This window comes from Notechis scutatus, chromosome 4 (genome assembly GCF_049901735.1).
Source record: "Notechis scutatus isolate UNSWTSFEM ecotype Mainland chromosome 4, rNotScu1.2, whole genome shotgun sequence".
Taxonomy (NCBI): domain Eukaryota; kingdom Metazoa; phylum Chordata; class Lepidosauria; order Squamata; family Elapidae; genus Notechis; species Notechis scutatus.
The window spans coordinates 115,052,844-115,066,125 of record NC_142012.1 but is presented as its reverse complement, the minus strand read 5'-3'; the positions used below and the strand labels follow the sequence as shown (position 1 = coordinate 115,066,125).

The 13,282-nt window shown below is 33.3% G+C and overlaps 1 protein-coding gene across 5 annotated transcripts in view; it reads left to right on the top strand.

Annotated features, from left to right (window-relative positions):
- The window catches only part of ATRNL1 (attractin like 1), a 530,678-nt gene that overhangs the window by 227,249 nt on the left and 290,147 nt on the right, over positions 1 to 13,282 (top strand). For all 5 annotated transcript variants that reach the window (XM_087964472.1, XM_087964473.1, XM_087964474.1 and 2 more), the window contains exon 25: positions 3,320 to 3,381. In XM_087964472.1, coding sequence (XP_087820598.1) covers positions 3,320 to 3,381 — 62 coding nt within the window. The remainder of the gene's footprint in view (positions 1 to 3,319; positions 3,382 to 13,282) is intronic.

The following is a 13,282-nucleotide window of genomic DNA, read 5'->3' as shown; positions in this document are numbered from 1 at the left end:
AGAAAACATATACATACATACATATATACATACATATATACATTGATGACACATTTGTGATTTGGCCCCATGGAAAAGAAAACCTAAACAATTTCCTAACACACCTAAACAGCACACACCCCAAAATCAAATTCACCATGGAAATGGAAACAAACAAACAACTACAATTCCTAGATGTACTAATCTACAAAAAAAACAGAGGGCACACTAGGACACACCATATACCAGAAGAAAACACATACCAACCGCTACCTCAGCGCCGAATCCCACCACCACCCAGCACAGATAAACTCTGTGGCCAAAACACTAATCGCCAGAACCAAACACTTGGCAGAAAAGACACAGATAAAGACTGAACTATGCACCCTGACTAAAGTACTGACAGCTAACAGTTTCCACAAAAGCAAAATCACCAGCTTGATCCACAAAAACACACTGAGACATAATGGAGACCTAGAAGATGAACAGACCTATGGAACAGCTGTCCTGCCCTACATAAGAGGTACTACAGACAAAATCAGTAAGATACGACACAGGCATCACATCAAGACTGCCTTCAAAACAGACAGAAAAATAGCAGCCATCCTAAGAAACCCCAAAGATAAAATTGACCTGGAAAACCAAGGCATATATGAAGTCCCCTATGCATCATGACCTGCCACATACATTGGACAGACCAATAGAAGAATACGTACCCGCCTGGATGAACACAAAAATGCAGTAAAAAAGCTGGAACACACTTCCTCACTAGTCCAACACATGAAAGCCACAGGTCATAGCATCAACTTCAATGGCACCAAAACCCTAGCCACTATAGAAAACCCCAGCTACAGAATTATCAGAGAAGGCATAGAGATTGAAAAAAGACCTGAAAGCATGAATAGAAGAGATGAGTCCACCAGACTGTCAATTATCTGGAAGCCTGCACTCTCAAACAAACAAATATCCACACCACAAGCCAGCCAAACACAGACCAAGACTCCCAACCAATCAGGATGAAGAAAAAACCATTCTGGCACAGCAGTAGGCTAGCACCAAATTTAAAACAGAAACGGCTGTGAAAGTCTGACTCACAGACGAACACTATACAAGGGCCTGATGATGGCAGATGAGATTCTGCCGAAACGTTGCTACAACTTTAAAAACACAACTATAATGACGTGGGAAAATACCCGAACAAAGCTGAATACCATACATGTAAGTACCCGCGAAAACTTAAGAAAACAAATAGAGAGAGAAATATATATATATAGAAATATATATAGAAATATAAGAATAATATGGAGGAAAGAACCCAAGCGGTCAAATAAAGGATCAAATAAAGGATGATAAACACCAATATGGTCAGTATTGATAAATAATTAGTATATGGAGATAAAGATTCATCAATCTTATTTCTGCTTATGAATTTTCCATTGTTCATTGAAGAAGTTGATCTATGATATCTTTCTATGTTGTTATTTGTGATGACTAATGTCAAACCCATTATCAGATTTTTTGCCACCATAGACACATAACTTTTCCCTTACAATCACTGTTTGAAGATAAGTGTACAGATTTGAAAAAGAAATAATGCTATTAGAATATATTTATTTTCAGCATATGCTGCAATTAAACTGGGTATTTAATTAGCTTGTATTTGTTTCTTATTTCTTATTTATCTACTTTGGCTTACATTCAAGTTTATCACCACCCATATAGTAGTTCTTAAAATGTTTATATAGACTTCAAGGTTTCATGTAAAATAAATTATTGCCAATTTATTAGTGAGAGTTGAAGATTACTGTGTATTGTTCATAGCTTCTAGAGACATATACTATTCATCATGTAAATTAAAATCATGGAAATATATTTATTGTCTATTTCAGTAAAACCACTAATAGGAGTAAAAAATAACTACCATAATAAAGTACATACTAGAAGGCATACCATTTCAACAGACAGCATTTTAATCTTAAAATTGTATTAATTTCTGAATATTATGAGGGCAAGAAAGAAAATATGGTGACATAGCAAAAAAAAAAAAGCAATGTGAGTATACATGACATATGGCTGTAATGTTAATTAACAAGAGCTAAGCTTTTGTTAAGTCCACAGAGGCCATCAGATTTAAGGGAAAATATGCTTCCCTTATAAAATACTTGGGGGCATGGTATTTGGAAGTATAATTACTGAAAATTCTTCATATGTACTATAAAACCCTAAACAAGGTTGACCTTGGGGACAGAATATGCTGATATACAACAACAATAATAAAAATCCTAAATATTTTTTGAAATAGATAATACTAAAGATGGAGTTAATTATTCTATGATTTAGTGAAGATCCAAGCCTCAGTTTAGTTAGATGGCAATATGGCATGATATTTCACAATGTTGTTATTGCTATTCTTCTGCTTAATGTATTTCCTTACCACCATAATATATCCATTTACCAATCAGCATCAATAGACACAGAGTTAAACCACATTTACACACTATTCACAACAGACAATAAAAAGCTGAGAAGGATATAAAAAGACCAGAACATATTCTCTCCAATAGCCAACCTACAGATAAGCAGATATTAGCATCAAACAGCCAATCAAGCAAAAAACAATACCCTAATCAAGGCACTACCAAGGAGAAAATATTCCCATGAAAATTGGCAAGGTAAATTACTAAATAGGAAACAAATGCCTTTTTTACTCATTCCGTTGATGTTACTAGTTGGATAATAAATTATCTTCAAGCAAGCTGATATACTATCAAAGACTTAATTCAACCTTGAACTACCTATGTTGTCTTCTATTTTTACAAGTTTTACTTGATCAACCAGAAAGTTCTTTTTTCTCTTGTTATGAAAATACTGAGTTCATCTCCTTGTATTCAAGAGCTGTGATTAATTCTGTATCTACCACCTTCCACATGGTCAGATTCATGAAATATTGTTGGACACATCATCTTTTGGAAGAGCAACTAGAAGAAAGGTATCACAGTTTCCTTTTGGGAAAAGTAAATATCATTAACAATGTGCCATCTCTTCTGATACTTCAGGAATTTGATGCACTGGTGTCTAGAAATCATTACTGACTTCATATTTCCAAATGTATCTATCTGTTAATCTAGTGTTTCAGACTTTATACAAGGCAGATGAATGGGCTGAGCATCTAACTGAAATGTTATATATTATAGATGTGTCAGGCTAATGAATATTAAGGACAATAGTTTGATTTTATAAGAAGATTTGTATCATAGGTTACACAGAATATTTCTGTTTATAACGTTCTTAGTGGAATTGGCCTTAACATTATTTCACATTTCTTTCTCTGTCTCTTCAGATTGCGTTTTCACAGCACAACACCATCATGGACCTGGTGCAATTTTTTGTTACTTTCTTCAGGTAGTGTTTCAACTTTTAATCATTTATAATATAATCTGCTAAATCACATCATGTCAGTCTTTTGATATTGTAACCCGTGGTTGCTCTTTTTAATGCTGAGACACTTTGTGATAGCATAGAAATATGTTATCACGATAATAGTAAATACTTTTATAATTATTCTACAATATATAATGTACATATTGTATGCACTTATGCAAAGGTTGTAGTTCATATTTTATGTTAGCTATTTACTTGGCAAACAGTAATCTTTGCATACTGAATATTCTTCCATACTTAAGGATAAGATTATATTACATGGTATGTTTCTGATTCCCCCCACCCCAGCTTTTATTTATTTTTTCAGTGGGTTTTTATTTACAGGATAAGATGTTAAGCCCCTTTTCATTCTATAGAGTTATTAGGGAAGATAACCTGTGGCTTAATGTGTAGACTAGATTCATTCAACATAGTATTTTGGTTCAACTGTGTTTGATGAATAAATCACAACTGTTCAATACATTAACTTGTTAACAAACTATAAGGGCTGTTTCCATATAGCAGATTAATCATATTTTGGTGTAGTGTGCATGGTCAACTAGGCTATAATGTTATAGGAATATAGCAAAGAATGTATTATTTTAGTGAAACCATTGTTAAAATTGGTTCTAGCACAACATTAATCATGGTGAAGCCTGAGAATGAAAAATTGCATTGAAGACTTGGAAACACAGAATATAATATCTATGAATCTTTTAATGTCCTTTATTGTTTTGTGGATAAATATACATTCAGTGTTATTTTTGCATTTATTTTGAAAAATTCCAGTAAATCAACTGCAATATGAAAGTTGGATGCTTAACCTTAATTGTTAATATTGCTGATGGTTTGCCATGTGAACTCGACTTAAAATGGGATAGTTCCAATAATACGTTAAATGACACCTTGATTCTATATTAACAAGGAGACTTTCTTGTATTTTTTTAAAAAAAGCAGGTGGTGTTAAATTCACAAGTTTATTACTTGTCTGCTGCTTAGTGGCATATATTGCAGAAATATAACACAAAAGTTACCTTTCATATCTCCAGTTTCATTATATTATTTGATGCTTTCAGGGGTCCTTCCATTTATGTTGTAGATAAGTCTGAGTGATATTCATACAGCAGCAGCCTCTGCAGTCCACTCATATGTCATTTCATTCAGGGATTAGGTAGAATTAATTAAGAATGCCAAATATACATATCAAAATAGAAGCCCATTTTATGAGTGGAATTTGGATAATGCTACAGGAAACTACAACTTGTTTTAAATTTTATTTTATATTTTCATTAAACAATTTTATTTTTTTGCTTTGTTTTTGCTTTTGTGTTTCTTGAGTGTGTACATATAAAGAAAATGTGATGAGCTCAACATTAAACCTTACAATGTTTGTTTGAATGGATAGGTCTGCTGCAGTCAAAATAATAAAATGTACTGTTTCTTTATAGTTTATATTGTTTATATGTGTACAATAGATATTTTCTTTATATCATTTTAGAAAACATATTATCAAATCCATTAGTATTTGTGGTTTATTATATCTCCGCTTTCACAAAAAGATAATCCTCAATATTTTAATCCACATGGAAACTGTCCTAGCAAATGTTGAATTGCCTGTGACTCCTTCTTTTCCTCTAGTTCATGGGTGCCAAACCTGCAGCGTCACATTACTGTCATGTGACATTTTGCGACATTTTTCCCTTTGCAGACCTAAAGTGAGCCTGGCCTGCATGTAATGCATCCGGCCCATGTGTTACACTCCTGCTCTAGTTCATACAATGGTACAATGCACATGATAATTTAAATTAATATATCTCCAATTCTAACTCTTAACTCGATCTGAGAACCAGTGTCCTGTAAGGCAGGGGCCTCCAACCTTGGCCACTTTAAGCCTGGAGGACTTCAACTCCCAGAATGCCCCAGCCAGCAAAGCTGGCTGGGGCATTCTGGGAGTTGAAGTCCTCCAGGCTTAAAGTGGCCAAGGTTGGAGACCCCTGCTGTAAGGGACAAGGTGACTTATAAATATATCCATGTACCAACCCACACTGCACCAGCATGGTAGATTTAGTCCATAACTTTCAATAATGAAACTATAATGGTTTGATTTGGGCAGATTTGACTTCATTATCTTAATCAAATATACACATCCTTGACTGTATGTATATTGGGGATAAAGATATTAATATATACAGTATGTACAATATAAATCCTCAGGGAAATGCTAACTCAGGTATCACAGACTAACCCAGTATCTTCCAGGTTTTTGAGATCCATTCATTTTTATAACTGTAGTTGTGCACTATGGGATCATTTATAACTGTTCTACATATTGTATAACTATATTAATGCATAGTATCAATGTGGGATCCAGCATTCCAAGTTGCTTTTCCTTGCATATTTTAAAAATATCAGTTATTGAGTATTTCTGAAGATCTAAAAAGTAACACTAAAGAAAGCTACTTTGGTGTGTTGGTTAAGGCATCAGGCGAAAGATCAGGAAACTGTAAGTTCTAGTCCCACCTTGAGCACAAACTCAGCTGGTATAAGAAAGAATATTCTTCCCCATCTTACTAAGTTATAGGGGCATAGAGAGTAAGAACAGACTTTGACTCAATTCTAGTTAAGTAGATATTTGAATGGATATATAAATGGATAAGTGCAGGATATTTGGAATCCTCACATCCATGAATTGAGAGAGACTCTGCTTCTGTCATATTTAGAATTTGGTGAGGATGGTGAGCAGTTTGGGAATGTCATTAATGCTCAACTCCTGCTTGAGAAGTATTAGCCAGGAAGGGCTTGGCATTATTCTAGTTTATGTGCCAATTACATTTATTCCTGAATTGAGAGCTGATTTAGGCATATTTGGTTCAACTATTAAAATACATTAGAGGGGTTACCCTTGAATCAGGAAGCTGTGATTGGTTAAGAATGCAGTGGAATGACTAAACTTCCAGGTATATTTCCTACATGGCATCTTCTGTTACTTTCCCAGTCCAACCCTTTAACAAGGTAGGCATGCTGGAGTTCCCTTCCTAAAGAAATGTCATCTGGTTGGACTGGAAGTAGTGTCAACTCTATTGCAGTGTCTACATTTCTTCTCTGACATTCAGAAAGCTTTAAAAAAGCATTGGGTATGTATGATAGATAAAACCATCTTTGGGAGATTGCATATGTATTGATAGGTCCAATTCTATATGATTGATATTTCATTTTGCTTGCTAGTTTTTGTCAATGTTATTGACTTACATTGTAATTTGGATATTATTGTACTTTGGCTTTTATTCATGTATGCTGTTTAAATCAGCATACACAGTTGGACAGCCAATCAATCTTAAAAAAATCCCCAAGTGACTAATTATCTAATTAACTAACTAATTTATTTACTTATTTAATGTACAGTAATAAAAATAAACTAGTAATAAGTCCTATATTAAATAATAAAGGGTTGAAAATTTTAACACTTTTTAAACTATATAAATTGAAGACATTTGAATATTGAATAAGTAATCACATTTCTTAGTCTTGAAAAATGAAAATAACTTGCAGCTAGGAAACCTATATGAGATTTTTGTTTTTCTTTTTTAATATTTTTAATATATGTTTTTAGTAAACATAGTAAATAATACACATTAAACTACAAAAAGTAAATTTGAAGTTCAGAAGACACAGCGGTAAATTTGAAGTTCAGAAGATGCAGCGATCTTCTCACAGTGAGAAGAGAAAATAAAAAAGAAACAAAGACAATAATAAAGAAGTGGCTTCCAACTGTCACTACACTGAGCATAAACTAACATAGTAACTTTTTACTCTTTTTTACAATTACAAATTAAAAAAAAAATCTTCTTTCCATAAGCCTAACTTTTACCTAAGCAAAATCCACAAATCATCATCTTTTCCATTCTGGTTCAGCAAAAAAGGCCTTTAGAAGTATCAGAGAAATAATTTATTCCTGATCCAATTGTCCAACTTTGTATTCCTTCTTTTTACACATCACAATCTTGACTTTTAAATCATTACAGTGGCATCACAGATTTAATCTGTCATTGGTCTTTTTCCATTCAAACTTGCCTTCGCCAGCCTACTTTGCCAAGCCCATAAAGAGGCATCATCCAGAATTTCTTGTAACAGCTGTTTCATGTCCAGATCCTTTTCTCAATTTGTCTTTTGTATTTTGGTAATCTCAATTTTGTTGTCTTCCATGCCTTCAAATTCTATAATGTCAGGTAAGAGATGCATCTTTAATGGTTTTTCATAATCTTCTAAAAGTGTCATACTTGAAATCCCTATCATTCTATATTAGGGATTAATATCTTTGTCCATTTTCAAAGTATGTTTAAGACAAGTAAAATATACGACTGGCTTAGTCAGTTTAACTCCTTTCTGCCAGATGCCTTCTTGTGTTCATTTCCAACCTTCATCATGCTTCAGTTCCTAATATTAGTTCTTTTTCAGTTACTTAAAAATTGTTAATATAAAAAAAGAAAATCCTGGAATAATTACTCAAATAAATACATAAACATCATTTATTACATTCTTGTTATTTTTTTTATGTACTGGGAGATGCAAAAAGTACCATGCAAAAAAGTTTGCAATTCTTTATTCTGAAATATTTACATATAATGAAATGACACATGTGCATCCATTCACATGTTATATTGCTAAGCAAATCTCCTTCCTATAAGAAATGTAATTTTTCAGCCATGAAGTTTAGTATTATGTTTCTTTCTGAACAGATGCTTAACTTTAAATGAAACAAATATGTCTTTCCGTGCATAGCAGAATATTACTTAACAGATCAGATGTTTTATTTGGTCTAGATTATATTCCTTTTAAAAAAAATATATCATAAGCATAAATCTTCTTTTAAAAAGAAATAGATGATATGAGAATGATTATTGAATCAAATGTTATACTTTATTACATTATATACAATTAGATTAACTAAATACTATTTGTAATTTGGAAGGAATCTGATTGACCTCATTTAGGATTAAGTATCAATATATATTTAGACCACATACAATTTTTCAGAATATTGTCCGTTTTGTATTCAACTTTAAGGCTTGTAGAAGATAGGGAAGACAATGAATACATCAAGATCTAGGAAATTATAGAATTATTCCTGGAAGATATACACAGTAATATTAAGGATCAAAATGACAAGCATCTATCACCAGGAAACAAGAAATGATTCAGTGGGTTTTTCAGTTTCAAACATATTCAAACACCAGTCTTCATGATAAACCTTCCTTCCTTCCTTCCTTCCTTCCTTCCTTCCTTCCTTCCTTCCTTCCTTCCTTCCTTCCTTCCTTCCTTCCTTCCTTCCTTCCTTCCTTCCCAAGACAACCCTTTCCCCCCAAAATCCCCATATGCAAAAATTATTTTTATTCATGTATTTATTAAATTTATATGCTGCCTATCTTACCAATAAGGCAACTTTAATTATTATCACAAACTCTAAGTATGCTCGGTGTTTTGGATACCTTAATATTTTCAGTCATAGATGATGATACTTAAAATGTATTCAGCCAATGTTCATCATATAATAAGGCCGAATACTTTGCTATAACAGAGGCCTGCTTTGTTGTACTATTAAAGCTCTAGGCTTAAAATTAAAGCACTAATAACCTGTGTTGTGTTGATGACATTAGTCTGATAGCTGAAGAAAAAAATGATTTGGAATCTCTATTAATGAAAGGTAAGGAGCATGGCAGTAAGATTAAACAAGACTATATTAATAATAACACATACTACTAGATTTAGAATTTACAATGAACAACAGATAATTACAATGAAGTTACAATGACAAATGGAATGGTAAATAATTCTATTATTCTGGATCACCTATCAACAATAAAGAAACCATAAAGAAACATGTTAACATTTGATAGATTAGCAATGAAGATTTTGGAAAAAAAAAATTCAAGTACCGTCCCAGAATTAGACAGAAAGCACTTTTCTCTGTGATAGCTATCGTAGCAATAGTTGAACTTTTATAGAAGTAAGATTTAAAAGAGTATTGGCACTTATGAACTGGTCTTGGAGAAATACTCCTGAGAACACCATGGAAAACCAAGAAAACAAAGAAATGCATCATAAACAAATTAATCCAGAACATCCATCTAAAACACAAATGACCCAGGTTCAAATTATCATACTTTGGACACTTTATGGAAAGATCTACTTCTGTTGAGTGGCAGCAAAGTGGCTCAGCAGTTAAGATGCTGGGCTTGTCAGCTGGAAAGCAGGCAGCCCAGGTTCAAGAACTTTGCCCCAGCTCCTGCCAACCTAGCAGATCAAAAGCTTCCAAATGTGAGTAGATAAATAAGTACCACTTTGGTGGAAAGGTAACAGCATTCTGTGTGCCTGGGCACATAGGCATGCTGACCACGTGACCTTAGAAACCCACAGGGGCTCCTTTACTTTTTTTACCTACCTCCATTGAGAAGTCAATAATGCTAGGAACAATAGAGAAAAAGAAAGTAGAAAATGAGAAGGTGGTGGTGTAATTATAGTTACCTTTTGGATTAAATATAGTGGCCTTTTGGATTAAATTAGATGGAGCAGTCCATGTTAGGTTCTACTGCTTTGCTACAATGTAAATATTTTGTGCGTGTTATTGCATTTCCTTCTTTCTTTAGATCATTGGTAACAGGGTCTGCTTCCCCGAACATTTTGGGAAGAAGAGTAGGAATACTCTATTTAGTATGATAGTAGAAAGAATTGGTGATTTCAAAACAATTCAAATGAATCTCTAAATCAAAGTGACTTTACAAGTCAAAAAAGAAGCTTCAGATTTACTTAGTTATTTCATTAATATATCACTATATTTCAATCTGCAATAAATAAAATACAGTCAAAGCCTTTCTAGCTCTAGATCAGGAGTGTCAAATCGTGATGTCACATTGTCATCACATGACATATTGTGACTTTTTTCCCCTTTGGTAAAATGGGGGTGGGTGTGGCCAGCGTGTGACGCATCTGGCCTGTGAGTTGACACCCCTGCTCTAGATAGTTTCACTCGTCCGTGGCCTCAACAAAAGAAACGCAGAAACAGGCAGCTGCCTGATACAGGTTTATTGTGAACTCGGCAGAAATGAGCACGAACTGTAAATAGTCATCACTGGGAGCTAGCACAGTTTAAATGTACATGTGGAGACCATTCCCATGACCCTTCCCGAGTCCTGTAGCCAGCATCTGATGGCTTTAGGTAGTTCATCTGGCTTCTGGCTGCTTCAAGCGATTAGCACCATCCACCCAGGGTGCTGGAAACACTGCCGGTCAACTGTTGGAGGATCTGTCCATATGGGTGCTGGAAATGCCACCGGTCAGATGTTAGGTAAATGCCACCAGTCAGCTGTGAGAGGAGCTGCCCACCCGAGTGCCAGAAATACCACTGGTCAGCCGGTGGAGGGAGCGTGCAACATCGTGGCCTCATCACGTAGGCTTCCAACAGGAGGGTTAGTCCTATGCCATCCCTGGCATCCCTTCCCCTAATGTAGCAAGCCGGTTGGGCTTGACAAATGGATGGAAGGATGAAAAATATTCCTACTTGATTAGTAATATCATTTAAAAAAAATCAAAGTGCATGGAAGTCATTTCAATTTATCAATGTCCTTTACAAGAATTCAATTTTAAGTGACTTTCTGAATAATACCAGGAGAGGCAAGTTGATTTTCAGTAGGAGACTATTTGAATTCTTAGCTTCAGTCTCGTCCCCAGTTTCTAGAAATAGATTATTTCTAGTTTCTTTTCCCAGATAACCACATTATTCGGGATGATATCAATTGGATTACATAATTCTAGAACTACTTACGCACCAAGCCATATGGGCTTTATGAGATATTACTAGAACCAGAGCCATAAGCCTCCCCGAAGTTCTATCAAATTGATTTGAACTCTTAAAGCAACTTGGATCAAATGTCAAAATTGAAAATGAATTTTGCTGCATAATTATCATAATTTATGCAAAGTCAGGACCTAGTTGAATTTATGGAGTAGGTTCCCACTAGTATCTTTAAAGTTCTTTATGGCTTTTGTCTAGGCTAATACATTGTTTGTCTTACAGTAACTTGGCTTTAACTCTGCTGTGTAAAACTCCATAGGTGTGGAATTTGTTACAATATTCCTTTTTAAAAAACATCCTCTATTGTTAATTTTAATTGCTTTTTAATTTTGTCATTCAATTTTATTCTAAATTACAGAGAGATATTGATAGTCAGCAGTAGAGTAAGATAATAAAATGGTAAGCAAAGACAGAATGTTTTTCATATTTCCTTATTAAAAAAGCCAACAATTCTATTCAACTCAAGAGTGGATAGTTGATGTCTCTTTCTTCCTTTCTGTTCCCTTTCAGATTTATTTTCTTTGCAATTGTTGTTCTTTTGCCTTTTGCTGTTTGTTGTTTATTGCTCTTCGCTTTTAAATGTTTTAATATTTGTAAAACCCCAATAGTTGCTGGGAGATGAGGAAAGAACTATGAGTTAGGTCATTTATGACTTTTGGGATATATTGGCCAAATTCAGATTTTGCAAATTGTGAGCCATAGAAATAACAAACAAACAAACCATGTATTGAACTTATTACAGGAATATTCTACTGTGTCTATGTATCCAAGGCCAAAGCTCCAAGTGCTTTTGTCTTTCAACTGTAATTATCTTTCTCAAGAAGGATACCTACTAGTCTAGAAACAAATGCTACTCTTTATTCTTTTTTGAAGCAATAAATTAGGGACACTATAGATAGTCCACACATCTTACTTGGGTATTAAAATGGTTGTTAGGAATCCAGAAGTGTTTTGTTTCTATAATGAGAATTAGTTATATCTAACTGGCCAACATAGTGATATTTAATTTGTGTATATCAGGTTTGGTGTCCTGCTCTGCCCTGTCCAGAATACTTTAAAGGATCCTATAATTTCCTATATAAAGTTTCTTATAATTGCAATAAGTTCTATATTAGAATAGTGGTTGATTGTTCTTGTCAACTGCAAACACACTTTCATATTATATTAAAGCAATCTTAATATAAAATATAATTCTAGTGATAAAAGTTAATGATGCTATTCATAGAAATAAATTATAGATATATATATGTCTTTAATGAAAATTCTGTTCATGAGTTTATAATGAATATAAATTATATTACTTGAGAATTTCATCTGAGTATTAAAACTACATATTAGTATTTGAATATTTCTACTTATTGCGTAATAACAATTTTCTTTAGAATATATCATGTTTATTTTGGGTACAATTCTAGTTTAAAACAGAACAATGTTTCTAATAAAAAATAAAACAAAAAATGAGTAACACCTCCACACCGCAAAACAACCCTCGAAGTGAGATCTGATAAAGTAGCATAGTGACCTTCTGTTGAGATGTTGGGGAGAAGAAACAGAATAAAACTTTAATTGGACACAATTTGTTATCTCATTAGAAATATGCACTGAATATAATATGTGACTGCAAGCGCTAATTAATCCTAACATTTAAGTAATATTATTCACCCTAATATAGAAACATTAAATTTAATGTAAATTTTACATTGATCAAAAGAGGATAAGGGACAACAAAACTTGAATACTGATACAGAAATATAAAAATAAATATAAATGCCTTGAATGATATATAAATTTCTAATTGTTTTCAAAAAATTGAAAAATACAAATGTACCATATTAATGTAATATCAGATATAATGAGTATAATAAAATATAGAATAAAAGCTATAATTATAAGTTTCATAATTTTATTTGTTTCACATATTTTATGGCTAGATATCCAATATAATTTTTTTATTTCTTGAATGATTCTAATATTGAATGTTGTATCATTGAACTTTCTAGCAGTGCCTAGGTTTTCTAATGCAAGTTTATACTG